General features: G+C 38.1%; 4 protein-coding genes across 8 annotated transcripts in view; 3 read left to right on the top strand and 1 right to left on the bottom strand.

Annotated features, from left to right (window-relative positions):
• The window catches only part of LOC120425148 (dual 3',5'-cyclic-AMP and -GMP phosphodiesterase 11-like), a 271336-nt gene that overhangs the window by 71072 nt on the left and 173319 nt on the right, over positions 1-26945 (top strand). For all 5 annotated transcript variants that reach the window (XM_052707524.1, XM_052707525.1, XM_052707523.1 and 2 more), the window contains one exon: positions 22422-22499. The gene's annotated coding sequence lies outside the window, so the exon portion shown is untranslated. The remainder of the gene's footprint in view (positions 1-22421; positions 22500-26945) is intronic.
• LOC120425149 (general odorant-binding protein 69-like) lies at positions 1825-2992 on the bottom strand. The gene has a single exon (XM_039589579.2). It carries the CDS (start codon positions 2986-2988, stop codon positions 2098-2100), a length of 891 nt encoding a protein of 296 aa, XP_039445513.1. The 5' UTR covers positions 2989-2992; the 3' UTR covers positions 1825-2097.
• Positions 3522-4352, top strand: LOC120425144 (general odorant-binding protein 69-like). Its single transcript, XM_039589569.1, has one exon. It carries the CDS (start codon positions 3522-3524, stop codon positions 4350-4352), a length of 831 nt encoding a protein of 276 aa, XP_039445503.1.
• LOC120425147 (general odorant-binding protein 69-like) lies at positions 21362-22282 on the top strand. Its single transcript, XM_052706962.1, has one exon. The coding sequence runs from the start codon at positions 21362-21364 to the stop codon at positions 22280-22282; it is 921 nt and encodes a 306-aa protein (XP_052562922.1).

Raw genomic sequence — 26945 nt, forward strand, 5'->3', positions numbered from 1 at the left:
GATATTACCTCAAAATAAATACAAAAAAAATTAAATAAGTTAATTTTTCAATCTTTTCAATATCTTTGAAATTATTAACACTGGGACGCCCAACGCATGTCCAATAAACACGGATGCCAAAGCCTCCCTAAAACGTTGGAACGGTAACTAAAACTCACAGGTTTTCGGGCTTGTCTCCGCGGATTTTCGGGCGATTTTTTTTACTAGAGCAAACAAAAGTTGGAACGACGTTTTTGATCGCATAAATTACAGATTTGATCAAAACGAGTTCTGCAAAGTTTAAGGATCATCTAGACATCCTTATAATTCACTCAAAAAAAAATGTCCCGGTTGTTTGAGTTATGCCCGAGAACCAGCGAGTTGAAAATACCGTTCCATCTTTTTTAAGGAGTTTTATCTCTGTTGATCTTTAACGGCATTGTATTGAAATTTATTTCACAAATTGATATCGGCATTTGAAATTTAAGTGACTCTTTAAAACTTAAATTATTTTAATGTGTCTATATATTTGAGTGGTATATCTCAAATATGAAGTTGAGGGTATAGTATATTTTCTCAGCTTAAAGAAAAACTAATATTTTCAGGAAAGGGCACCTTTGGCCCCTATTTTTTAAATCTTTAAATTAATTGAGAAACAAAAACAATGTTTGATTAAAGCTCGTTTTTTTTTTCTCTAAAAATCTAAAATGTTTGCCCATGTTTCTCATTGAGATGGTCCCTATTAACATAAAAAAAAAATAAAAAAATACCTACAACTTTGACGATGGATAGTAAACGTGTATTTTATGAAATGTTATGTAATATAACAATCCGAATTGTGTAACCCATGAAATAAGGAATATATTTTAGACCAAATATTCATAAAAATTTTTGGTGAATCTTAAAGTATGTATCATTCGTTTTTTCGTTACTGGTTATTTTTTAATGTTAGACGTTTCACTTGCAAATGAGGTAGTGAAACTGAAATTTTGCGCGATAATCCTGAAATTTGGGTTTTTAGTTTCTTTGTACTTAAAAAAATATTGGATGAGAGAGGAGATACAAGATATCTTGAGTTTGTTTTAAGTGTCAAAAGGAAATCTTTCGATTAAGATTCTTCGGTCACTTATAGGACCAGCTACGGTAATTAGCTAAGATCTGAGATTTTGAAAATTATTTTTTTTTCCCAGAGAATCATTTTAAGACACTTCATTTATAATTAATATTTAGTTTTTTGCCTTGTTACGAAAATCTTATAAAATTGTCAGCAATATTTATTTTTTAAGTTGTTCCAAAATAGAACTATCGAAGACTACATCTTCTTTCAATGCAAATTTGCAAGCACATTTTTAGCTACTTGATAGCATCAACAAAAAAATGAAATTGTGTTTGCATTTTGGTACGCATTTTTTAGGGTATATTAACTTTGGATACTGTCACCTTAGTTTTTAACAGCTTTTAAACTTTTGCAAGACGTAGTTACATGAGTATTAAAAAGTGTACATTCAATAACAGGCTCAAAGTATTGATATGAATCTGCCGAAATATATAATTCAATATTGAATTGGAAAATATTATGACATTGAAATATAAGTAATAATTTTAAACACAATAATTGTATGGTTTTGAAGTGTAACAAAAAATGTATGCATGATAAGTAAATTCAAAGCGCGTATTTTTTTGTTTTTTTTTTAAAGATTTTTTTTAAAAAGCCACGTGGTCAGCCGTCGACCCCCCCCCCCCTCCCCCCATGGCTTTTCATGGTTTTTTTCGGTCGGATTTCGGACCCCCTCCCCCCCCCTTAGGAGACCACGTGGTTTATGCACGACCCCTACAGGTGGAATTGGTTCTACTCCAAAATTATCAATTCCTAGGTAACTTGATAGGACTTAGATAATTAAGGCATAAATGTGACGAAATCCCAAACTCTAGCATCAGAAATGCTTTTAAAGTCGTGGGTGGGGAATCCAAATTTAAGTGATAATAAGAAAAAGTTAAGAAAAATATTGGAAACATTTTTGCTTGAAATATATACTTTATTTGTTAAACTAATCAACAATCATAATGACAGTCATTCTTCGTAAACTCTCCCATTCCGACACGCATTCTCTTCATCGCTCAATGATTGTACCGATGATGGCTCGGCGGCTGGTGGTGGCCACACTTGCTGCACCCGCAGGACGGGGACTTGTCGCAGACCAGCGACTTGGCCGTCTCCTGGATCAGGTGCAGAATCGGGTACAGATCCTTGAGGCACTTCTTGAAGATCTGGTACGCCTTGGTGACCTCGGAGGCATCGCAGAACTCACGGGCGACCGCTACGGTGCACTGCTTGGTCTGCTCGGTGAGCAGTTCCGGGTTTCCGTACTGGGTGTACAGGTTCTCGAGCGAGACTCCACCGTGGCTGCTGTAGTATCCACCCCGGACGGAACCGACGTAGAAGACGGCCGGGAAGTGCGGCTCATCGATAATGTCACCCTTGCTGTACTGAACGAGGACGCACTGCGGCAGATGCTGGATCTCGTTGGAGGTCAGCTGCAGCTGGGTCAGCTCGCGGGCTTCGTTCGGGATGAACTGGTCACTGTCGATCAGGTTGCCGTACTGGCGGTAGTAGCACTGGAAGATCTCGTAAGCCTGGCTGAACACGTCCTTGCAGTCCGCGCGATGCAGAACACCCTGGACGCACTCCTTGGTGCGGTTCGCATAGCAGGTATCGCCGACGGCCGGCTGGAAGAAGTTCCGGATGACGTGTTCACGCACCTTCTCCGAGTCATCCCAGGCACCGAGGTTGATCAGCGAGCAGCGAATCAGCTGCTTGACGATCTCGCAGTTCGGGTACGAATCGTCGATGTACTTTCCGAGGGTACAATCGGACACCTCAAAGTACTCGGCGCACTCCTTGAGCGCATTCGGGAAGCTCTTCAGCGTGATGTAGTGGTCAAAGTCGGCCCGAACCACCATCGAGGAGGAGCACAGGCCCAGAACTAGAAGTGCCACGAATGTCCGCATTGTTGAGCTGAGTCGTTGAGAGATCACCGTAAGAATTGAACTGAATTGACGAGGTGCCGTGGGGGCTTATTTATGGGTCGCTCGCTGGGGTGTAACATTGTTTGTCCGTTGGACGTGACGGGTGAAATTTTGCTAGCTGGTGTGTTCTACCGGCGTCGGTATGGAAAAAGTGGTGAAAGCACGTGCAGCAGGTAGGGTGCAGTGTCAAATTTCTAACGAAATTTCTTCCGGTGGTATCGGTTTCTTTTTCACACATGTAACATGAAGAATTGTGTTAATAAGTGTGTCATATTTCAGGTTAATCACAAAACGTCAACTACTATAATGAAACATAAGGTCACGTGCTGCATCAACTATTTAATTTGAAATTATCGCACTGTGTCCTTAATTACAGGCATTTGGACACTTCAAATCACAAATTCAGTAATCATGAAAGTTGTTTTCGAAAACTTTTAGTTCGTCGACCCCGTTTAAATATCGCTGATTTTTCGACATTTCCAGTCAGTCCCAGTTTCAAGTCACTCTTGTCCACAATGCGAACTTTGATTTCGGTCGTCCTTTTTGGACTTTTGTCCATTTCAACGGTTCAGTGCCGCCTACCGCACTACACCATCTTCAAAAGCTTCCCTCAGGCCCTTCAGGAGTGCGCCGAATACCTGGAGGTGTCCAATTGCACCCTGCAGCGATACGTCGAAGATTCGTACCCAAACTGCGAGATCGTCAAAAAGTTGCTCCACTGCACGCTGCTCAATCTGGTCGCGTGGAAGGAAGACAGCGGCGTGGAACATCACGTGATGGTCAGCTTCTTCGAGCCGGCGCCGCAGGACACCTGCTACGAGAACCGGACGGCCGAGTGTGTACGGAACGTGCTGGCGACCTGCCAGGATAAGCTAAGTCAGGCGTACGAGGTGTTCCAGTGCTACTACCGACAGTATGGGAACATTCGCGAGTCCAAGCAGTGGATCCCGAACACTGCGAATGAGTTCAACGAGCTTATCTCGTTGGCGATCGAGCTGGCCAACGTGCCCCGGTGCGAGCGGATTCAGTACGCCCGGGGGAACATCCTCGACCAGCCGAGCTTCGCGCGGGCATTCATGATTGGGTGTGTCCGAGCGGGGTACTACAGCTTGCAGGACGGTGTTTATCTGAGTAGTTTCTACACCGAGTTTGGCGTGCCGGAGGTGCTGACCAAGCAGACTGAGGAGTGTGTTGCGGCGGTCAGTAGGCAGTATTGTGACTCTGATCACACAACGCGACTGTACCACATCTTCAAGAAATGCTTGGCAGATGTATTACCGACGTTGTCGTTGGTCCAACAACTTCAGGCGCAGGAAGTGGGAACGGATTTGTGCGGGTGTGAGTAGGAGTGGAGCACCTGTAGGACTGAATTTTATTGTTATTGTTTTTTGTATATATTGTTGAACATTTCTTAGTGGAGATTGCACATTGTTTATATCTGTCTTTAAAATCTTCAAAGAGCCTCGGTCGAAATCTTCGAATAAATATCAATTCCGCTCCCGTATTTATACACACATTCTAGAGAAGTTTTTTGACCTATGCTAAATTGCGATACGTTGGGGTTGACTATGTTTGCTTCAAACAAGGAGTTAATGATTTCAGCAGTCACGTAAGCCTTTGTTTAAAATTAAGCTTATCACGAATGTTTTCTTTTAGTTGTATAATTTTTGACTGCGATTTTTCTCTGTCGAGTTTAAGTATGACCCCTAAACAACTCCAAAGTGATTTAGAATTTTTAATTCCAAGATGGCGGCCAATATGGCGGTGACAAAATATTGAAAAAATGCATTTTATTTTTTAACATTCCAACGCCCAAGGCTCCAAAAAAGTTGGAACGGTAACTCAACTCAATAGTTCTCGGGCATAACTCAACCAATCAAGATGATTCTTCTTTCTAGTGATTTGTTAGGATGTTTAGATGATTCTAGAACTATGCGAACTTAATTTGATCAAATCTCTAATTTTTGCGATCAAAAACATCACTCCAACTTTTTTTTTCGCGTGCAAAAAAAAATTCGCCAACAATTCCGCGGAGGCGATTTTGATGTTTAAAGCAAGAAAAAGAAAAAAAATGTTCTTGATTCGATTATCCGAAGTCCCATACAAACCTTAGGATAATCGAACTTTGGATAATCGAAGCTTCGAATAATCGAGTCTGGACTGTGATTGTAAAAAAAGTTGTGTTTAGTGCATTGCAAAACTTGAACTCGTTAATCCACATTGAATTCGATGCAATGCAGCCTCGATTATCGGAAGTTCAATTATCCGAAGGTTTGTATGGGACTTCGGATAATCAAATCATGAGCAAAAAAAAAAAATTTTTTTTCGTATTTTTTATTTTCTTATTTTTATCGTCAAATTAGAGTTCTGCGACCCAATTTTAGTCAAATTTGCATGTTTGATTCTTTATGTAAACTAATGTCAAAAACATAAACAATGACTTTTATATCCCGCCGTTTGGCATGTGTGTTTTGATCATCCCGCCAAACATATCATAGTAACCTTGAGTTGCGATGGAAAAAAAATCGTGTCAAAAATGTTCAACTGTTGTTTTGAACAGTTTGGAACTGTTTCAACCCAGCGATTAGGAAAAAGAAATAACCGACTGGCTGGATTGCAACATCTCGACCGTTTGGCACGAGAAAATAGGCAGACATGGCCTGTCGGTTGATCGTCCACTATCCGGAACATAGTACGGTGGATCTGCTCAAGGTAAACCCACGTAAAGTTGCGGCAAGTTCAACGAATTAGTGGAGTGATCAACGCAACTCACAAACAAAATGCACTACAGCGGTGGCGCTGGTGGCGAGCTGAAGTACGCTCGGATCATCGATTACACGAAGCCGGCTGTTCTGAGTTATGCTTTGTCCGTCAGAGATTCGCTGATATTATGCACTCCGCCCTGGTAGCGTCAAGTTACTTTAAAAAAAGACTCAAGATTACATTTTTTGATCTACCTGAAGAAAACCCTGGAAATATGTTCAAATAAAATCCTTTATTAAAAATAATAAACCTTTTTTTTTGTATTTAAAACAAACTGAAAGTAAAATCGAGCTCTCAATGTCCTCTAGATGATACGTTCAAATTTTTTAAACTTTATTCAGTCATATAAAAATCATTAAACATCTTATTTAGTATATTTTTCTTCCATTTTTTCCGATTTGGATGGTATTTGCTTCAAAATTTCTATGGAATCACTAATTTTCAAAAGCTTGCAAATTTTGCGATCAAACGGCCATCATTTTGGGTCGCGGACAGATGCCGATGGGATAAGATCTGCTAAAGACTCCAGATTGTAGGGCAGCTGGAACTCGACCCACTGGCTGACCAAAGTCCGTTTTTTACAGTCTGGTAATTCAAATAACACGGCTGGCTCAGATAGTGGTTGATCCGATAGGCCGGCACGGCTTTTCCTTTTCTCCTGCTAAACTTTCCGATTCCAAATCGACCGTTGGGTCCGTTCCAAACTGTTCAAGCAACATTTTCAAAATTTTTGACACGATTTTTTTTCCATCGCAACCCAAGGTTACTATGATATGTTTGGCGGGATGATCAAAACACACATGCCAAACGGCGGGATATAAAAGTCATTGTTTATGTTTTTGACATTAGTTTACATAAAGAATTGCCAATTAAACTTAGAACATGCATTTTTTCAATATTTCATCGCTGCCATTTTGGCCGCCATCTTGGATTTAAAAATTCTAAAAGTAGCAAGCTGAGAAAAATGCATTTGAAGTTTGTCCCACACATAAGGCTACGTATTAAGAGTGAGTCCACGAACAGGGCATACCCCTTTGTATGGGACGTCGTCACCAATCTGCCTGATTTTCAGGGGTTGTTTGTACGTATAAAACTAGCATCTGGCCAAAATATGAGCACTCTAGGTCAACGGGAAGTGGGGCAAATCGGGACACAAAGTTTAAAGGTTCAAAAACGTCAAAAATCTTAAAAAGGCTATGATTCAGGCAAAATTCAATTTAATTTCAAAGTTCAAAATGCATCTAAAAGGGCTTAAAAAATGCAACAAAATGCAGGGTGAAGCATCCCAATTGGTTAAATCTAAAGGGAGTTATTGGCATTTTAGTGAAAAATAGCATAATTTTCAAACTCAAATAAAAAAGTGTTCCATCCAGATATCAACTCGGTTCGACCTGCAGCTTGTAGGGGACATCTGGGACTATCATCTGAGACTGAGAACGCTTTGGGTAAGGCAGTTTAAGATATTAAATAGACAATTATACTTTTAGTGATTTTTTTGATTGTAAATTTTTGCTCGGGGGATCCCTTTGATCCCATTTTCTGGTGATAATTTAATCATATTCGTGTTCCTGAGACAATTTCACAATAGAAACATGCATACAAATGTTTATTTTCATCAATTTTAACCCATTAAAAAATGAAATTCATAAAAAATTAAGAAGCTGCTTTTTTTCTGGTGTCATCTAGTATCCTTGGAAACGAACTTGAGTTTCAATAAATGTGAATCGAAGATTTTTTTAAACTTTTATTTTTTAAAGGGTTGAAATTGATGAAAATAAACATTTTTATGCATTTTTATAATGTTAAATTCCCTCAGGAACACGAATATGATAAAATTATCACCGGAAATTTGATCTAAGGGGTCCCCGAGCAAAAATGTACAACCAAAAATTCACTAAAAGTAAAAGTGTCTATTTAATATGTTAAACTGCCTTACCCAAAGCGTTCTCAGTCTCAGATGGTAGTCCTAGATGTCCCCTACAAGCCTTTTTAAGATTTTTGACGTTTTTGAACCTTCATACTTTGTGTCCCGATTTGCCCCACTTCCCGTTGACCTAGAGTGCTCATATTTTGGCCAGATGCTAGTTTTATACGTACAAACAACCCTTGAAAATTTCAGGCAGATTGGTGAGGTCGATGCGAGATGGGTATGCTTTGCTCGTGGACTCGCTCTTAAGTTTTCACCAAAAAAAAAAACCTGGATTTCCTCCTAATTTCTAGAACAAAGTCCTGGACGTTATAGGCTTTTCTGAAAGATCTCACAATTTTGAACATAACTGCATTAATAACTCAAAAACGACGAAAATGCATATGGGACATTTATGCGATCAGGGGCAGTTTCGGGGTCTTAATTAAGCTCGACAATCAAAAATAGGACAAGGAAAAAAGTTTTTTTTCGAGATTCGATTATCCGAAGTGAAATTTTTTCGAGGCCTTCGGATAATCGAGTCTGGACTGTATATTAACGACTCGTGCTGAATTTTTTTCTGCTTGTTGCATAAACTACTATTTTTCGTTGTATTAGTGTTGATCTTTGAGCTCCTATATTACGCCAAAATGCTTATAAATGATCTGCGACCAATATGGCGATGATGAAATATTGAGAGAAAGAAATTTGTTCAATATGTCGTACCATATATGTACTAGGGTGGCTTGAAGTTGTATGGGAAAATGTCAAAATGGACTAAATCAATCAGAACAGGCATTTTCCGGTCCCATTTGGGCCCCCAAACAACCCCTCAAAAATTGGAAGCGATTGGGTTTGACCCGGCTTTCCGCAAAGCTATTCTAATTTGTATGGAAATTTGTATGGGAACCGTAGAAGTGTAGTGCTAAATGTCCTCTAAAACTTTCCCGAAGAAAGTTTGGTCATATCTTGCTTCTGGAAAAAGATACAGAGTTTTTAAAAGAAGCATTTCAACATAAGTGATGAAAATTATATTTTTTCTGCCAGTACTTCGGTAGATATTTCGAAATCTTATTATTTAACGACATACATATTATGTACAGTATACAATGTATATCGGAGTTAATTGTCAAATTTTCACTGTGACGAGTTAGTCATGCGGATTGTGGTGCGGTATTATTTTGTGATAAAATTTGTTTTTTTCTTGCGCATGTCAAAGGTTAATTCACACATTACCAGAGGAAAGATTTAACTTTTTTTTTCATACAACAAATTTGTTTTTTATACTGTGGCAAATGACAACTAATATTCTATAACGCTTAGTTTTTCACGCGGTCACGTATAGTTTGAATGTTATGTGACTTAATCTCCAAAAAGGACGGTGAATAAAGTTGTTGTCAGTAAAATTTCGTAAGGTTAAATACGCACCCACTCATAGAGACATTCCAGTACCGTAAGGTATTTCAACCGCAAATATGCGACTCCTCGCAAGTTTCACCACCTTGGGACTGATTTCAATCTCTGCTGTATTCGCGAGTCTTGCCCACTACACCGAGTACAAAAGCTTCCCAGAAGCTCTGAGTGAGTGCGCCGAGTACTTTGAAGTGTCCAACTGCACTTTGAACCGCATCATTGACGATCACTATCCGAGAAACGAGCTGGTCCAGCGATTGGTTTACTGCAGTCTTATCAATCTGGGAGCATGGGACATCGAGAAACACTCTGAGAGAAGTCACGTCCTTCAGGGGTTCTTCAAACCAGCTGCAGGTGATTCCTGCTATCAAAACCGTACCCAAAATTGTTTGAAGGACATCGGCCATACCTGCAAGGATCACGCTGAACGAGCTTATGAAGCATTCCAGTGCTACTACCGCCAGTACGGAAACTTGGTGGACAATGCGCAGTACGTGCCGCTAGAGTTGAACGAGTTGTATACCCTCGTATCAGCGGGATTTGCCGGGGTCGGGTCAATCGGCAGAAAACCGATCGGCAGAATGCCGAATGGCAGAATGCCAAATGGCAGAAAATCACATGGCAGAAAGGACAAATAGTAGAATAGGTCAAATGGCAGAATATTAAATGGCGGAAAAGGTCAATCAGCAGAAAATTAAAAGGCAGAAAATTAATTGGCAGAATAAGTCAAAGAGCCGAAAAATCAAAAGGCAGAAAAATCAAAAGGCAGAAAAATTAAAAAGCAGAAAAGTTAAATGGCAGAACGTTAATAAGCAGAAAAATAAATTGGCAGAAAATTAATTAGCAGAAAATTAAATGGCAGAAAGTTGATCAGCAGAAAAAATAAATAGCAGAAAATTAAATGGCAGAAAATTAAACGGCAGAATAGTTAGTTGGCAGAATAGTTAAATGGCAGAATAGTCAAATGGCAGAACAGCCAAATGGCAGAATAATCAAATGGCGGAATAATTAATTAGCAGAAGAGTTGAATGGCAGAATAGTTAAATAGCAGAATGTCAAATGGCAGAATAAATAATTCACAGGAGAGTTGAATGGCAGAATAGTCCAATGGCAGAACAGTCAAATGGCAGAATAGTCAAACGGCAGAATAGTCCAATGGCAGAACGGTCAAATGGCAGAATAGTCAAACGGCAGAATAGTCAAATGGCAGAATTCACTTGATTTAATATTAATAGTACGTTCATTTGAAGTGCCGGTGCGGCACTGAGTGCCGCACTCGTCGGTGCCAGTTTTGATTCAATCGAACGTCATTTGTCAGTGTGCGTGGAACTCGCATGAAACTGAAAAAATATCGAGTGCGGCACTAGAGTTTCAGTTCCAAGATGGCAGCGAAACTCGTGCGGAACTAGCACGAGTTTTTCCAAAGAAACACTTTGCTTATATTGTAACTTCAGTGTTTATGTGTGTGTGTTCAACCAACCAAACGGGACCACGCGGCCATTTCTTACAAATTGAGTTGTTTCCATGTATTTTTAGATCTACATTCTATACATGCAAATAACTCGCATAGGCATTTGGAAGGTGTTAGCTCTGCCGAGCTTCAGTGACCCATTTCTACGCTGGCTAGCCGAGCGCGAGGTACTTCAGCTTTATCGACAAGCCCCGCCCTGAAGAACGTTTGCACCAATCGGGTTCAAACGTTATTTAGAACTTCCGAACCCTTGTGAAATGGACAAGGGCCCAGCGCGTATATAGTTGGTAGTAACAGTATTCCTAATTCCAATTATAACTCACCAAGTCGCGATGGCCTAGTGGTTAGCATTTTTGCTTACCAATCCAAAGGACGGGGGATCGAACCCCGACTCAAGCAACTTTGATTTTTCGTTCATGTTCAGAGTTTCAAGATTTATATTTCCTATACTCTCTCGTTGGGAGCAGATGGGAATCGAACCCAGGACCATTCGCTTACAAAGCGAACACCGTAACCAGTCAGCCACGGCCGCTCCTTATATTGTAACTTCAGTGTTTATTCAACATAAACAGTTTATCAAACAGTTCATGCAATAAAAGTAATAATGTTTAATAAATTGTACTGTTTAACATTTAGAGTCTTTTGAATAGGTCCTTTAAACATATGAAACACAATAGCTTATAGGACCTTTTTTTTAAAAAAAAAAAACTATGAACCGATGGAGGTTATGTTACACATGACCAGTCTGCCCAAGAACTATGCAAGAAGCATGTTGAAATGGTGGCAAATTTTCGATTCGGACAGTGCATGTGTTTAAATGGGGAGAAAGACCGCAATGTAGTACCGCCCCTTTCAAATGTTGCTCCAGCCAGCCCAGTCACGAAATATTCTAGCAGAGCTGGTTCTGCTAAAACCCTGCTGGAACGGTGGAGCATTTCTGCTAGAATGCTGTAAGAATTTCCAGCTTTGTTAGAACTGTGCTAGATCGTCGTAACTGGGAGATTTCTACCACTTGAAGCAGTGTATGCACTTGGTAACAAACCAGTCAAGGAAAATTTCAAATGGGCAACAACAGCAGCGAAAGCAATCCAGAGATGGTGTAGAAAACCCCCAAAAAAATCGCTTCGTTGTTCTGCTCTTCGTAAAAATGTTTTTTGACTCCTTTCCTTTTCGAGCTGCGTACTGGCCCTGTGTCCTAAATAGTTCCTTAGTAACTTTTTAAAATGGCGTAACCATTAATGTAAACAAACAGTCTATCCCACTTGCTCTGGTGACAGTTATCGTTGTGTAAAAGTGAGATAGATAGCTTCACAGCAACTGCACAGAAAGTTTAACTCCATGTTAAGATTTGACAGCTCGAAAGAGATATCCACGCGCGAGAGTGTATTAGTTCGTAACAAAATGACACGCATACATAGGCAAATCGAGTAGAATGATTCGTCTGTCAAAATCAGCTGTGGTGGTGCATGTGGTAAACAGCTGGTTTTTACAGGCGATTGATCTACTCGAAAATAGTATAAACAAAATCTAAGCTATCTAAGCCCGATCTCACGCACACTTTGTTTTTGCTGGCGGGTACAAATTTTAACCTAAAAACCCTTCGTGTTCAAACACGCAATACATGCGCACGTAGATAACTCTATCTCACTCTTACACAACGATAACTGTCACCAGAGCAAGTGGGATAGACTGTTTGTTTACATTAATGGTTACGCCATTTTAAAAAGTTACTAAGGAACTATTTAGGACACAGGGCCAGTACGCAGCAAAGGAGTCAAAAAATATTTTTACGAACAGCAGAACAACGAAGCGATTTTTTGGGGGGTTTTCTACACCATCTCTGGCTTGCTTTCGCTGCTGTTGTTGCCCATTTGAAATTTTCCTTGACTGGTTTGTTACCAAGTGCATACACTGCTTCAAGTGGTAGAAATCTCCCAGTTACGACGATTACAGCATTCTAGCAGAAATGCAGGGTTTTAGCAGAACCAGCTCTGCTAGAATATTTCGTGACGGGGCTGGCTGGAGCAACATTCGAAAGGGGCGGTACTACATTGCGGTCTTTCTCCCCATTTAAACACATGCACTGTCCGAATCGAAAATTTGCCACCATTTCAACATGCTTCTTGCATAGTTCTTGGGCAGACTGGTCATGTGTAACATAACCTCCATCGGTTCAAAGTTTTTTTTTTTTAAAAAAAAGGTCCTATAAGCTATTGTGTTTCATATGTTTAAAGGACCTATTCAAAAGACTCTAAATGTTAAACAGTACAATTTATTAAAAATTATTACTTTTATTGCATGAACTGTTTGATAAACTGTTTATGTTGAATAAACACTGAAGTTACAATATAAGCAAAGTGTTTCTTTGGAAAAACTCGTGCTAGTTCCGCACGAGTTTCGCTGCCATCTTGGAACTGAAACTCTAGTGCCGCACTCGATATTTTTTCAGTTTCATGCGAGTTCCACGCACACTGACAAATGACGTTCGATTGAATCAAAACTGGCACCGACGAGTGCGGCACTCAGTGCCGCACCGGCACTTCAAATGAACGTACTATTAATATTAAATCAAGTGAATTCTGCCATTTGACTATTCTGCCGTTTGACTATTCTGCCATTTGACTGTTCTGCCATTGGACTATTCTGCTGTTTGACTATTCTGCCATTTGACTGTTCTGCCATTGGACTATTCTGCCATTCAACTCTCCTGTGAATTATTTATTCTGCCATTTGACATTCTGCTATTTAACTATTCTGCCATTCAACTCTTCTGCTAATTAATTATTCCGCCATTTGATTATTCTGCCATTTGGCTGTTCTGCCATTTGACTATTCTGCCATATAACTATTCTGCCAACTAACTATTCTGCCGTTTAATTTTCTGCCATTTAATTTTCTGCTATTTATTTTTTCTGCTGATCAACTTTCTGCCATTTAATTTTCTGCTAATTAATTTTCTGCCAATTTATTTTTCTGCTTATTAACGTTCTGCCATTTAACTTTTCTGCTTTTTAATTTTTCTGCCTTTTGATTTTTCTGCCATTTGATTTTTCGGCTTCTTAATTTTCTGCTCATTGACCCTTTCTGCCGATTGACCTTTTCTGCCATATTATATTCTGCCATTTGACCTTTTCTGCCATTTATCATTCGGCCATTTATTTTTCTGCCGATTGAAATTTCTGCCATTTGGCATTCTGCCATTCGGCATTCTGCCGTTCGGTTTTCTGCCGATTGACCCGACCCCGGATTTGCCATCCAAAACCTACCGCGATGCGTCTTGGTCGAGTACAGCAAGGGAAACATCCTGGACGAGCCCAACTTTCCACGGACGTTGCTGACCGGATCCGTACGAGGTGGTTACTACAGTCGGCAGCGTGGGATCAACATTGAAAACATGTACGTTCAGTTTGGAGTTCCGGAGCTGGTGACGGCCGAAACGAGACAGTGCTGTGACGCCGCCCTGAAGGAGGTCTGCGACGGTAGTGACGCTGTCAAGTTGCATAGAATCTTCAAAAACTGCCTGAAGGATATCATACCGACGCTGAAGCTGGTTGAAGTTGTTGCCGGAATGATTGTGAACAAGTGTTGAAATTATGAGTGGAAATAAAAGCAGAAGTGGTGTTTACTGAGTTTAAAAACTGTCTTAACTAACTATTAAGAGCTCGTATCGCTTTGGTGTCATAGCAAATGTTGTTTGTTTTGGTATTCATCAACAAGTATTCTCATCAATCAAAATCGCAAATTGATTCAGTCCAAAAGTATAGACAAAATTTGAGAGGCAGTTTTTTTTTGTAGATTTTGCTCCGATTGTTCTAGAGGTCGTATCGTGGTGCTCCGATTTGGATGAAACTTTCAGCGGTTGTTTGTATATACATAAGATAACTAAGAGAAGTGGAGTAAAACGGGCATCGAAGTTTAAGGTCCAAACAACAATAAAAAAAATCCTAAAATTGCTCGTATTTTCGTACAACTTGATGGAATACAATTCAAGTTTTTTTTTCTATAACAAACTTCAACACCGTTGACTTTTTCCCTATTGGCCAATAAGATGGCACTTTTGGGCTCAAGTTTTTTCATATCCTGAATCCACAGAAAATTCTACGTATGTTTAAAGTGTTGATGTTGCGTTCTAGCCACACCCATGTTCAAAGAGTCTTTCTTATGCAAAAATGGCGGAAACCTTGCGAAAAAACACTTTTAAAAGTACAAGATTGATTTTAAGGGGTTAAAATTTCGAAAATCTGGTAAAAAATTTTCATCACTTTTTTAAAACTTGATTTTGTAGATTTCAGATTACTCGTGAAATAGTAGTTTATGCAACAAGTTGCAAAAAGAGGATTTTTTCAGCACGAGTCGTACATTTATCCAACGAGGTTCACCGAGTTGGATAAATACGACGAGTGCTGAAAAAAACAAGTTTTGCAACGAGTTCCATAAAACATTTTTTGCAATTCCGAAAAACACTTATTGAGTGAAATTTTAAGTCAAATTTCATGTATTTTGTCAATAAATAGTTTAAATCAAAAAAATGTTGAAAAGTGTTGCTTTTCAAAACAAGTGCTGAAAAGTTCAACTTTTCAGCACCCATTTCAGTGCTGAAAAGTAGAACTTTTCAGCATTTATTTTGAAAAGTGTTGCTATTCGATTCTATTATTTTTGGTACAGAAAAGTAGGCTATTTCGTCGTTCAAGAATGACAGGAAAAGTAAGTAGTTTCACGACGGAATTGCAAAAAAACACGAAACGAAACGAAACTATTGGCACTACGCCCCCCGGGGCATGGCCTTCCTCTAACGTGGGATTTCTGCTCCAGCGCCTCTGACGAGACAGGAGAAACCGGGACCGACGTTTTACTTCACCATCCGATAGAAGCTCAGTGGATAAGGCGGGAATCGAACCCGCGTCTCATAGCATCATCGGGATCGGCAGCCGAAGCCGCTACCCCTGCGCCACGAGACCCACAAAAAAAACACATGCAAACTCAAAAAACATTTTTTTGTTTTTACATTCTTAAAGTAACCCGCAAAGTTATAATAAACCACGAAATGAAAAAAAGAAGCTTTAAATGAAAAAAATCACTTCTCTTGGTTATTGCAGATTCAAAAAAAAAAAAAAAAAACAAAATTTACAGTTGAGTAACGGAAAATGATAGCGATTTTAAAACTATTGAGCAATTCTCTGCGAAATCGGTCTTTTTTTCTAAATTTAAATTTTTTTATTTTTAAATCCGGCTGAAACTTTTTTGGTGCCTTCGGTGTGCCCAAAGAAGCCATTTTGCATCATTAGTTTGTCCATATAATTTTCCATACAAATTTGGCAGCTGTCCATACAAAAATGTTTTATGAAAATTCAAAAATCTGTATCTTTTGAAGGATTTTTTTGATCGATTTAATGTCTTTGGCAAAGTTGTATGGATAAGGACCACACTGAAAAAAAAAATAGACGGTAAAATAATTTTTGGTGATTTTTAATTTCACTTTGTAGTGACAAACTTGATTTGCAAAAAAATACTATTTTTTAATTTTTTTTATATGTTTTAGGGGACATCAAATGCCAACTTTTGAGAAATTTCCAGAATGTGCAAAACATCTTTGAACGAGTTATGATTTTTTGAATCAATACTGTTTAAAAAAAAAAATCGAAATATCGATCGCAACAAAATTTCAGCTTCATTTTTCGATGTGTATCGAATTTGCAATCAAAAAGTACTGTAGTGATTTGTTAAAGTGCACCGTGCGCATGCTTGCCCACCTTTGAAAAAAATATTTTTGAAAAGTTTAGAAAATTCTCTATATTTTGCTTTTTAGAACTTTGTTGATACGACCCTTAGTTGCTGAGATATTGCCATGCAAAGGTTTAAAAACAGGAAAATTGATGTTCTCTAAGTCTCACCCACCATTTTCTAATGTCGATATCTCAGCAACTAATGGTCCGATTTTCAATGTTAAAATATGAAACATTCGTGAAATTTCCGATCATTCCGAAAACAATATTTTATTTTTTTAAATCAAGACTTACATTTCATAAGGACGTAATATTTGAATGTTTTACCCTTTTGAAATGTTAGTCTTGATTTAAAAATTATGAATTTTTGTCATTATTTTATTAATTAAATTAAATATTTCCAATGTCTCTTAAGGCTACGGTCAATTTCACTTTGAATTTGTTTGGGTACTAGCTATCTTTAATCTTTTCGTTAGCCCAAATATTGCCACGAACGCAGCGCAGTGCTACGTGTTCCCAAAAGCTACAACTTTGTCGATATAAAGTAGCGTTTTCATCTGAAAGGGTTAAATAAGCGACCATTCCAGCAATCCCTTTCAGTTGTCAAAAAACATTACCAACCGGAAACATGAGACCTCTTAGTGTTTTTTCCTTTTTCGGTTTAACCTACATTGTACTCGTTTCCGGTGATCTATCTCATATCGCAATCTACAAAAGCTTTCCAAAAGCACTGCAGGAGTGCGCCGAGTACCTGGAAGTGTCCAACTGCACTCTGCATTGGATCGCTGAGGATTCATATCCGAACGTGGAGGAAGTCCAGCGATTGATCCACTGCACTCTGGTCAATTTGGGAGCTTGGGATCATGAAAGTGACACGGCACGAAGTCACGTTCTCCGGAGCTTCTTCCAACCTGCTGCCGGAGATTGCTGCTACCTGAATCGTACCCTGGAATGCCTGCAGTGTGTCAACTCCAAGCACGAGGATCATTACCAGCGAGTGTACGAATCTTTCCAGTGCTTCAACCATAACTACGGCAGTTTAGTGAGCAGTGATCAATACGTTCCCTTTGAGCGCAGTGGACTGTTCCGGATAATTGAAACGGGATTCACGCTGCGCACACTTCCCCGATGTACTTTGGAGCAGTACAGCGAGGGAAACATTCTGGACGATGCTCACTTTGCGCGGGTGCATCTGGCTTGTGCTCTTCGTGGGGGTTATTACAGTCTGCAAAGCGGGCTTAACCTGCAAGCGGTGTACGTTCAGTTTGCCCACCCGGAACTGTTGACGGCGGAAACGAAGCAGTGCTGTGATGCTGCCGCGAGGGAAGAGTGCGACTCGGACCATGCGACCAAGTTGTACCGGATATTCAGGAATTGTTTGAAGGATATCATTCCGACGTTGGGGTTGTTTCAAACTGCTGCGAAAAATGTACTCAATAAATGTTCCGAGTGAAATAAAACAAACTATTTTTATTTAGCAACATCATCGTACCATCCTCTATCACACTTGATCTCACATTCGTTATTCATATTTTGGATGGAGGCGAAGCATCTTTGATCAACTCAACTCAAAAATAAAATAAAATTTAATTTTATGTTGTATGTTCTTTTCATCATAGTTTCATTTTACTCGTTTTAATGTTTGACCTTGAATAAACAACAAAATAGAGCACGCAATGTAAACAATAACAAACATTCTGTGCATTGTCCCGAAGTTTGGTTGAATTTGGTGGCCGAATTCCCGAGTTATAATTACAAATGTTTACTGTAATCGAGGCTGTACGTGCGTCAAACGCGTTCTGACCTGTAATCGCACTTACATCAATTTTGAGTGTGTGTCAAGATAGCAGGACAAGATTGAAACTTTTTTCATCTGAAAAGTAACAAAAAAGTACGGAGTTTTTTTCGGTTTTTATTGAATATATCAGGACTGAAATCGAATTTTGGTGATCTGTGAAGGTCTGCTGCACAAAATGGCATTCTTAACTAAATTTGACCCAAAATACATGTTCGACAAGATAGCACGACAACGACGATATGACAGTCACGGTGAATTACAGACAATCTTTTCTGCGACTGTCCTAACTATCTTCAACGTAGGCACGATATCTTTCAAACAATTTTTGAACATCCTGTACAACTTGATCGCATGATCAGCATCACAAACCTCCCGTGCGGCAGCATCACAACACTGCCTTATCTCGGCAGTAAGCAGTTCCGGAGCACCAAACTGGCTGTAAGCGTTGTGGAGCTTCACTCCGTCTTTAAAGCTGTGACAGCCTCCGATAAAAGGTCCAGTCAGATGTAAAGCTGAGCAACTCTCTGCCAAAACCGGAAGTGGATTTAATTTGTATTTTTTGATTTGGCTCAAACTTTGTTGGGGCCTTCCCTATGACCAAAGAAGCTATTTTGTGTCATTGGTTCACCCATACAAGCAGGGTTGCCAGGTTGCCAGATAAATCTGGGAATGCCAGATTTTTCAACTGACAGCCAGATTAAAGATATATCATTACCTGTGTCAGATTTTAACGGATTTTGCCAGATTTTTCATTTTCTGCCGATTTCTTTTTGATTAAAAAGAACGATTTGAATCAAAAATCGAAAATTTTTGAAAACATTTATAGTATTGAAAATGAAAATTCAAACTTTTTAAGGCCGAAAAATCAATCAAAACATTTGAATTGTATCAAATTTTGATCTAATTCATGTCCTGCGGTCATAGATCTCCGAGCATTTTAATTTATTTTATTTTTGATGACTATTTAAATGCATTTAGGACACTTTTAAGGCACATCAGCCATTTTTGCGATTTATTCGGACACACGAGGCGTGTATGCCAGACTCTTGTGAAAATTTTGATGTATTGGAAGTCTATTTTTGAGGCTATCCAGTGTATTTTTGTGAATATCTTTGAAAAAAAAAATTCCTTCCAAAAGAGTTAATCGGCGAATCTAGACAACGTCATAACGTTGGTGTTGCAAAGACAGTAAATTATTTCAAACATTCATATTATTTATTAGCGAATAGGTTCCAAAGATAGACTTCCAATACATCAAAATTTTCACAAGAGTCTGGCCTGCACGCCTCGTGTGTCCGAATAAATCGCAAAAATGGCTTATGTGCCTTAAAAGTGTTCTTAATGCTTTTAAATAGTCATCAAAAATAAAATAAATTAAAATGCTCGGAAATCTATGACCGTAAACCGTCGGACGAATGATTCACCCGACATTTTGTAGTGGAATAGTCATACTTGAAGCCTATTGTATGGGTTTTTGCCCAAATTTGCCCGAGGCTTTGTATACCGAGCTCGAAAACTAGCTAAATTATCACCAAATCTTGCTAACGTCATGATTCGAAATCCGGACACTTAGTAGCATATCATTTTTGTTATAGCTGGCAAAAATTCATGTAATAAGTTGGAAATGTAGAAATATCATCAGGATGTAGTATAAACAGTCAGTTTCAAGAAAGTGCATGCAGAATATGTCTTTTCTAACAATTTTTCATCAGAATTTTAAAATTAAAATGACTTGTTGTGCTTCGAATCCCGGACACTGATAAAAGCTGATTCGAAATCCGGACACTTTTGCTTCGAATTCCGGACACTCGATTTTACTTATGAATCGCACAAATTTGGACTGAAATGTTAGTGAAAGGCATTCTTTAGGTCTCAAATAAGCTGTTAACATCAAAACAATCGATAGTTTATATAAAAAAATGCTAGAATTTAAGAAAATCGAAACCATAAATTTCTGCTTTGCCTTACCGGTGCTTCGAACGCCTATGAAATATTTCAAGTGAAATGTTTCGCATTTTTGGTAAACTTATAATTTTATTGTATTTAATTGTTTTGGCATTAACTACAGCGTTCAAACAAACTTTAAATGAAAGTTGATGTTGGAATTCATCAAATAACACAGTTTCGACATACATAATGCGAACTTATATCCAAATATTTGATAAAACAAGATGAAGTGTCCGGGTTTCGAAGCGTCCGGGAATTCGAATCATGACGTTATAACTCATCACATATAGCTCCTATCAATTTGGCGTCTTGGACAAAGTTGTTTGTTTTGATATTACTGACAACTCTTCTGAACATTGTAATCGTCTAAAATCAAAGTTCAACATAGTTTTAGTCAAAAAACTGGTTTTTGGCAGGGATTTATGAAAAAGGTTCCAAAACTGGTATTCAACGCAAAAATAGAGCTTTGGCGTCTTCGACAAAGTTTGTGGAAATTTTCAGCCCTACAACTTTGCCGAAGACACCAAAACTCTATCTCTTAACAGTCAAAAGTTAGAAATTCCATAGCCTACTGTGATGAGTATTTTGAAAAACAAATTTCATCAAAAGTAGGCCATGACAACGCTGAACAAAGTTGCAGAACATGTCGAAGCACGAAAATGCTTACTTTTTGCTCTAATCAATTAAGTTCGTCAAAACAGCCTTTTGAACCACTGTGCAATAACAGTTGGAGGTATTCTTCCTTAACAATAAATGTTATTCCAAAGTTGTTTTGGCTTTCAACAAATATCAGACCAATAACATTTTTTTTTATGATAACATAAATTGTTATTGAACCCTTATGCAAAAATGGATTTGTTAAGAAGATTCCATAACACTTTCTGTTATTTTAACAGTATTTGTTATTGAAATTGCATGAATTTTGTTATTACCGTCTGCCCGGGTCATAACATACCATGTACGATGTTGCATTGTAATGACTATTATTTTATTTAGGTTGTCATTTTAAGAGAACTAATTTGTTATTTATGCAATGCAATACACCGCAAAACAATGCAAAAGTGCATCAAAGACCCCTTCAAATCAGCCATTCTTTAGTCACGTTCACACGTTCACCTCCCCCTACAGTGCATTGATTTCATTCGTTGCACTCCCGAAAAGCATTTTCTTCAGTCAGCCCAAATCGCAACACCCACGTTCCGAAAACTTGGCTATCTTCAGCACTATGGATGACCACACGGAACCACGTGTCACTTTCTGGAAGTGGATTTCAGTATTTAAAGCTGCAACTTTCATTCTGTGGTCATCAGTTGCTTTTCCACTACCGTTACATCATGCGGTCTTCGATCATCTTCTTCGTCCTGGTTCAGGTGTACCTTGGAGGTGCATCCCTTCACCACAAGATCACCTACAAGAGCTTCCACGATGGGTTGCGTGAGTGCGCCGAGTACTACGAAATCTCCAACTGCACGCTGGACAAGTACATCGCGGAGTCGTACCCGAACATCGAACCCGTCCAGCGGTTGATCCACTGCACGCTGCACAACCTGGTCTCGTGGACGGATGGAAAAGGCGTCAAGGAGCACGTGTTCCGTAACTTTTTCGTACCGGCCGTCGGCGACACGTGCTACGCAAACAGGACTCGGGAGTGCATCCGCAGCGTTTTTCACCGTCTGGATCACGGAAATCACTTTGCCAGGGCGTACGAGACGTTCCAGTGCTACTACCATCAGTGGGGAAACATCTCTCCGAAGAAGCAATTCATCCCGCGGACCGAGTACGATTTTGACACGCTGCTTCTGGAAGTGATCCAGTTCCGACACGTTCCGGAGTGCGAGCTCATCGAGTACAGCAAGGGCAACGTGCTGGATCAGCCCAACTTTGCGCCTGGTTACTTGCTGGGATCCGTCCGCGGAGGATACTACTCCCTGAAGCACGGAATCAGCCTGGAGAACCTCTACACCCAGTTCGGATGTCCGGAACTGCTGACCAAGGAGCTGAAACAGTGCGTTGAAGGTGTCGTGAAGCAGTACTGCGACGATAGTCACGAGGTGAAACAGTTTGTGACCTTCAAGAACTGTCTCAACTCGGTGATCCCGTGGTACTCTCGGGTGGTAGCGGTGTCCAAGGAGAAGCTGTACGGGAAGGCACCCTGCAAGAGCTGTGTCGCAGCCAAAGAGGTTCCGTACGTGGTGCACCATGTCCCCGCATCCGTCGGTGCCGCTCCAAAACCGTACTATAACGTAGATCACTGAAGTCGGAAGCAAACGTTGAACTGATTGAGGCTAATAAATAGTTGTTGCAATATAATCTCTGGTTCTTTTTTGTTACTTAAACCCAAAACTCAAATTCACCACTCTAATCTCGTAAATCCTTTGCTTGTCTCCGTTTCAGGACTACCCCCGCTTGTCACCCTGGCCTCCCCGGGTAACACGGTTCCGCCCGTTTTGTGGCGTGCACGCCGAAAAGCCGGTAAGTGTGTTGTCAATTACTTAAATTACTCAATTAGCATGACGTCATATTTCTGTGTTGAGTACATCGTTCGTTACAACGAGCAGATGGCACTTGAAGTGTTATGAGCGTGAGTTGTGTGTAATAAAACCAGAGAAAGTAATCAATATTTTTGCACCACTGTTTTGTTACACCAGTAACTCACAGGGTTGACGTATTCTCCCGGGGTTTAATGACGGGAACTAATGTCGATGGACGTTGCAATCAACCGTGAACCGAGCCTAGAAATGCAGTCCCCTTGATAATATAATATTATCTAGTTAATGGATACTGGTGATAGGGTTATTAAAGCCATAAGAGATTACCGATGGTGACAACTTATTGTTTTTAAATTGAACTGCCAAAAAACTCAACTACTTACTAACCAAACCAACAAGAGGTAAAATGTCAAAGAAGTGAAAATTACTTATTCTAATATTAAAAAAAAACAACGATTCCACGTCAAACTAACAGGTTCCAGAACAAAACTGCTTCGATTTGGCCCAAATTTGGCATGCGAGTTCCTTAGCTAAAAGAATCAGAAAAAAATTCGTTATAATAATCAAACTTAAAGTTCTTCTTCAAAATTCCCAGTTTATTTATTTGCGTCTCCACATGGTACTTTTTTTATTTATATTTTTCAGTAAATTATACCTCTGAATCCTGTTAATGGATATTCATTATTTTTGGATATGTTATTTAAAACATATTTTTCAAGCCCGTATTTTTTTAAATTAAAGGCCCAACCATTCTTTTGAAACATGTCGAACTGAAATCTAGAGTCTATCAAGAGATTAAAAACGCAATTTATTTGAGCACCCTAATCACCAAACAAAACAAATCGGAGTACTTTTGATCTGGATTTAGTTTGACACGGAAATGCTGAAAAAAAATCATTTCTAATTAATACTAAATTCAGTGCTTTTCAAGCTTCTGAAAAATCAATATTATGTTAACTACTTTTATCAGCAGAATATTGATAAAATTTTAAACAACAATGCACATTCTCAATTCGTGAAGATTGATTCACCTCTTTTTATAAGTGATTCCTCTTCTTCGGACTAATTATTTATATTTTGTGTTCTATGTGTTGTCTTGAATAAAACGTCAAGTTATGGTTAGAAACCACTTTTGAAAGAGGTAAATTTACCCATTTTTCTATTGGTGAATTAACAAAATTTGTCCTTTTCTATAATTAAAATTCACAATTCAAAGATAACATACCAAAAAGACGATACCTTGCTTGAAATCGTCTGAAACATTTTTTTTATTATAAGAGAGCAGATTTTTTTTTCTAGTGGTGGGCAAAAAAAGAGCGAGCCGCTCAAAGAGCCGGTTCACTAAAAAGAGCGAACGAACCATGACTCACAAAAAAAGAACCGCGGTTCTTTTCTGAGCTCCAGTCTTTTGAAAAAACCGTTCCAAAACGGAATAATTTTTAAACTTGTTATGAATATAATTTATTGATTTTCGAACAAATTGCAGCATGAAATTTGTTTTTGAGAATTGAAAATGCAATTGAGCAATTCTCTACGAAACCGGTCTTTTTTCTTCATTTTTAATTTTTGTATTTTTTAATCCGACTGAAACTTTTTTGGTGCCTTCGGTATGCCCAAAGAAGCCATTTTGCATCATTAGTTTGTCCATATAATTTTCCATACAAATTTGGCAGCTGTCCATACAAAAATGATGTATGAAAATTCAAAAATCTGTATCTTTTGAAGGAATTTTTTGATCGATTTGGTGTCTTCGGCAAAGTTGTAGGTATGGATACGGACTACACTGGAAAAAAGTGATACACGGTTTTTATCACTTAAATTTGATTTGCAAAAAAACACTATTTTTATTTTTTTTATTTTTTGGTATGTTTTAGAGGACATAAAATGCCAACTTTTCAGAAATTTCCAGGTTGTGCAAAAAATCATTGACCGAGTTATGAATTTTTTAATCAATACTGATTTTTTCAAAAAATCGAAACATTCAACATTACGCCCTTTTAAAATGTTTGTCTTGATTTGAAAATTTTGAAAATAATGTTTTCGAAAAGATCGGAAAATTTCACAAATGTTTCATGTATTAACATTGAAAATCGGACCATTAGTTGCTGAGATATCGACATTAAAAAATGGTGGGCTGTTTGGGTGAGACTTAGAAAACATTCAATTTTCAATGCATTGCAATATCTCAGCAACTGAAGGTCGTATCAACAAAGTCCGAAGAAGCAAAATATAGATAATTTTCTCAGCTTTTTAAAAATATTTTTTCCAAAAGTGTGCAAACATGTGCACTAATTAAAAAAAAGGAAAAAAATGATTGCGACCAATATATTTTGGTTTTTTGCGAAAAATTTTGCGACCAATATTTCGATTTTTTGAAAAAATCAGTATTGATTAATAAATTCATAACTCGGTCAATGATTTTTTGCACAACCTGGAAATTTCTGAAAAGTTGGCATTTTATGTCCTCTAAAATATATCAAAAAATAAAAAAAAATTAAAGATAGTGTTTTTTTGCAAATAAAGTTTTAGTGATAAAAAGTTAAATACAAAATCACCATTTTTTTACCTACAACTTTGCGGAAGACACCAAATCGATCAAAAAATTCCTTCAAAAGATACAGATTTTTGAATTTTCATACATCATTTTTGTATGAACAGCTGCGAAATTTGTATGGAAAATTATATGGACAAACTAATGATGCAAAATGGCTTCTTTGGGCGACCGAAGGCATCAAAAAAGTTTCAGTCGGATTAAAAAATACAAAAAAAATCGGATGACCGAAATCCTAGAGAACTGCTCAATTCCATATTGAAATTTGCTTATAAAAATTGATCTTAAAATAGCATTGCTGCCAAACACCAATTAAAAATTTCAAACTCATTTTCAGGTTTCTGCCTTTCTTTGTAATTCCAAAAGTAAATGATTTTCTAAACAAAATGAAAAAACATTATTATAAATTATAAATTTGAGCATTTAAAATGGTTTTACTAAATATTACCAAAAACCTATTTAATAGAACATAGAGATTTTGGACAAAAATTCTCTTGCTTGATTAAACTTTAGCGTCTATAGACTTTATCGATTAAATCAGAATGTAGAATAGAGTTTGCAGAATATTTTCTCCAAATTAAATGTCTGCATTCAATTTTGACAAAATAACGCAATTTTAAAATTGCTAGCAATTTCTCCAAAATCCCAGATTTAAGTTCGGATGCCATTCAATTATTTGAACGTTTAGGTTCGAGTAGAAATCTCGACTTAGAGACCGCCAAGACAAATAGTTTTCAAGGATATCTTCTTGGTTTTAGATTATTTTTTTCAAATAATTTATAAAAGTCCAAAGTGAAAAGCTTAAAAAGGCACACCATTCTTAAAGTAACCTTTTTATATTTTTTTAAGCATCAACCAGTCTGGGTAAGATCCGTTGTCAAAAATTGAAGTTTCAACTTGTTTCCTTGGTAAGCCTGTTGCACAACATTTCCGGATGTTTCAGATGGACTAGAACATCCCTAGTATTTCAAAACCATGCTAAAATGTTTTAATAACATAACCAAACAAAATACAACTGACGCATTTAAAAAAAATTCTGACAAATTACGAAATCCTAAAGATTCTTAATTTAAGTTATATTCTCATTTTAAGTCATGACTTAAAAAAAATTGCGTAAATCGAGATTCGTTTAAAAAAGGTGACTTAAAAAAAGAATATGGAAATAAATCTCTGTTTTCAAATATTGTTTTTTTTTTATAAATGTATTGGTTTGAAAACCACATTTCTTAAGCAAAATTTCTTTAAATATTCCCATAGTTCTAGTATTGAACCAATTAAAAATAAAAACAAATTGGGTTATGCAAACCCTGACCAGAATTTTCTCATAGTTCTAGTAAAATTCTTAAATGTATAACAAACGTGACGGCGGTGACGGCTTTTGTGGTTAAACGTTGGGGGTTCGGTGGGATGATCGTGAAAGCGGGAATGAGAGAGAAAAGGAAAATGTCAATCGCGAGTGTGTAAACACAAAAATGTGTTCGGCTATGTTCGGCGCTGAGGGTATCAATACAGAAAGAAAAGCAGTTGTATTTGGGACATGAATATTCAGGCGTGATAATAGAGATATCTCCGTGCGCATGTATTGCGTGTACGTACTTGAAAGAGAGTTAGGTTTAAACTTTGTCCGGCCAGCAAATTCAAATCGTGCGCTAGTGTGCGTACGCGAAACGTCATAAAGCTCTATTGTAGTTGCTGAGAGCTGATAGTTTGATATTTTAACAACACTGCATTCTCCTAATAAAATCTGGTCATTAACAGAATTTGGCGTATGTTTTTGTGTTTGTTATAATTTTGCTTCTCATTATCGATGGCGATGATTTTCTTATAACCAAATCAAATATAAAAATTACATCTGTGTTGCAATTTCCCACCTGCCCG

This window comes from Culex pipiens, chromosome 2, assembly GCF_016801865.2.
Source record: "Culex pipiens pallens isolate TS chromosome 2, TS_CPP_V2, whole genome shotgun sequence".
NCBI lineage: Eukaryota > Metazoa > Arthropoda > Insecta > Diptera > Culicidae > Culex > Culex pipiens.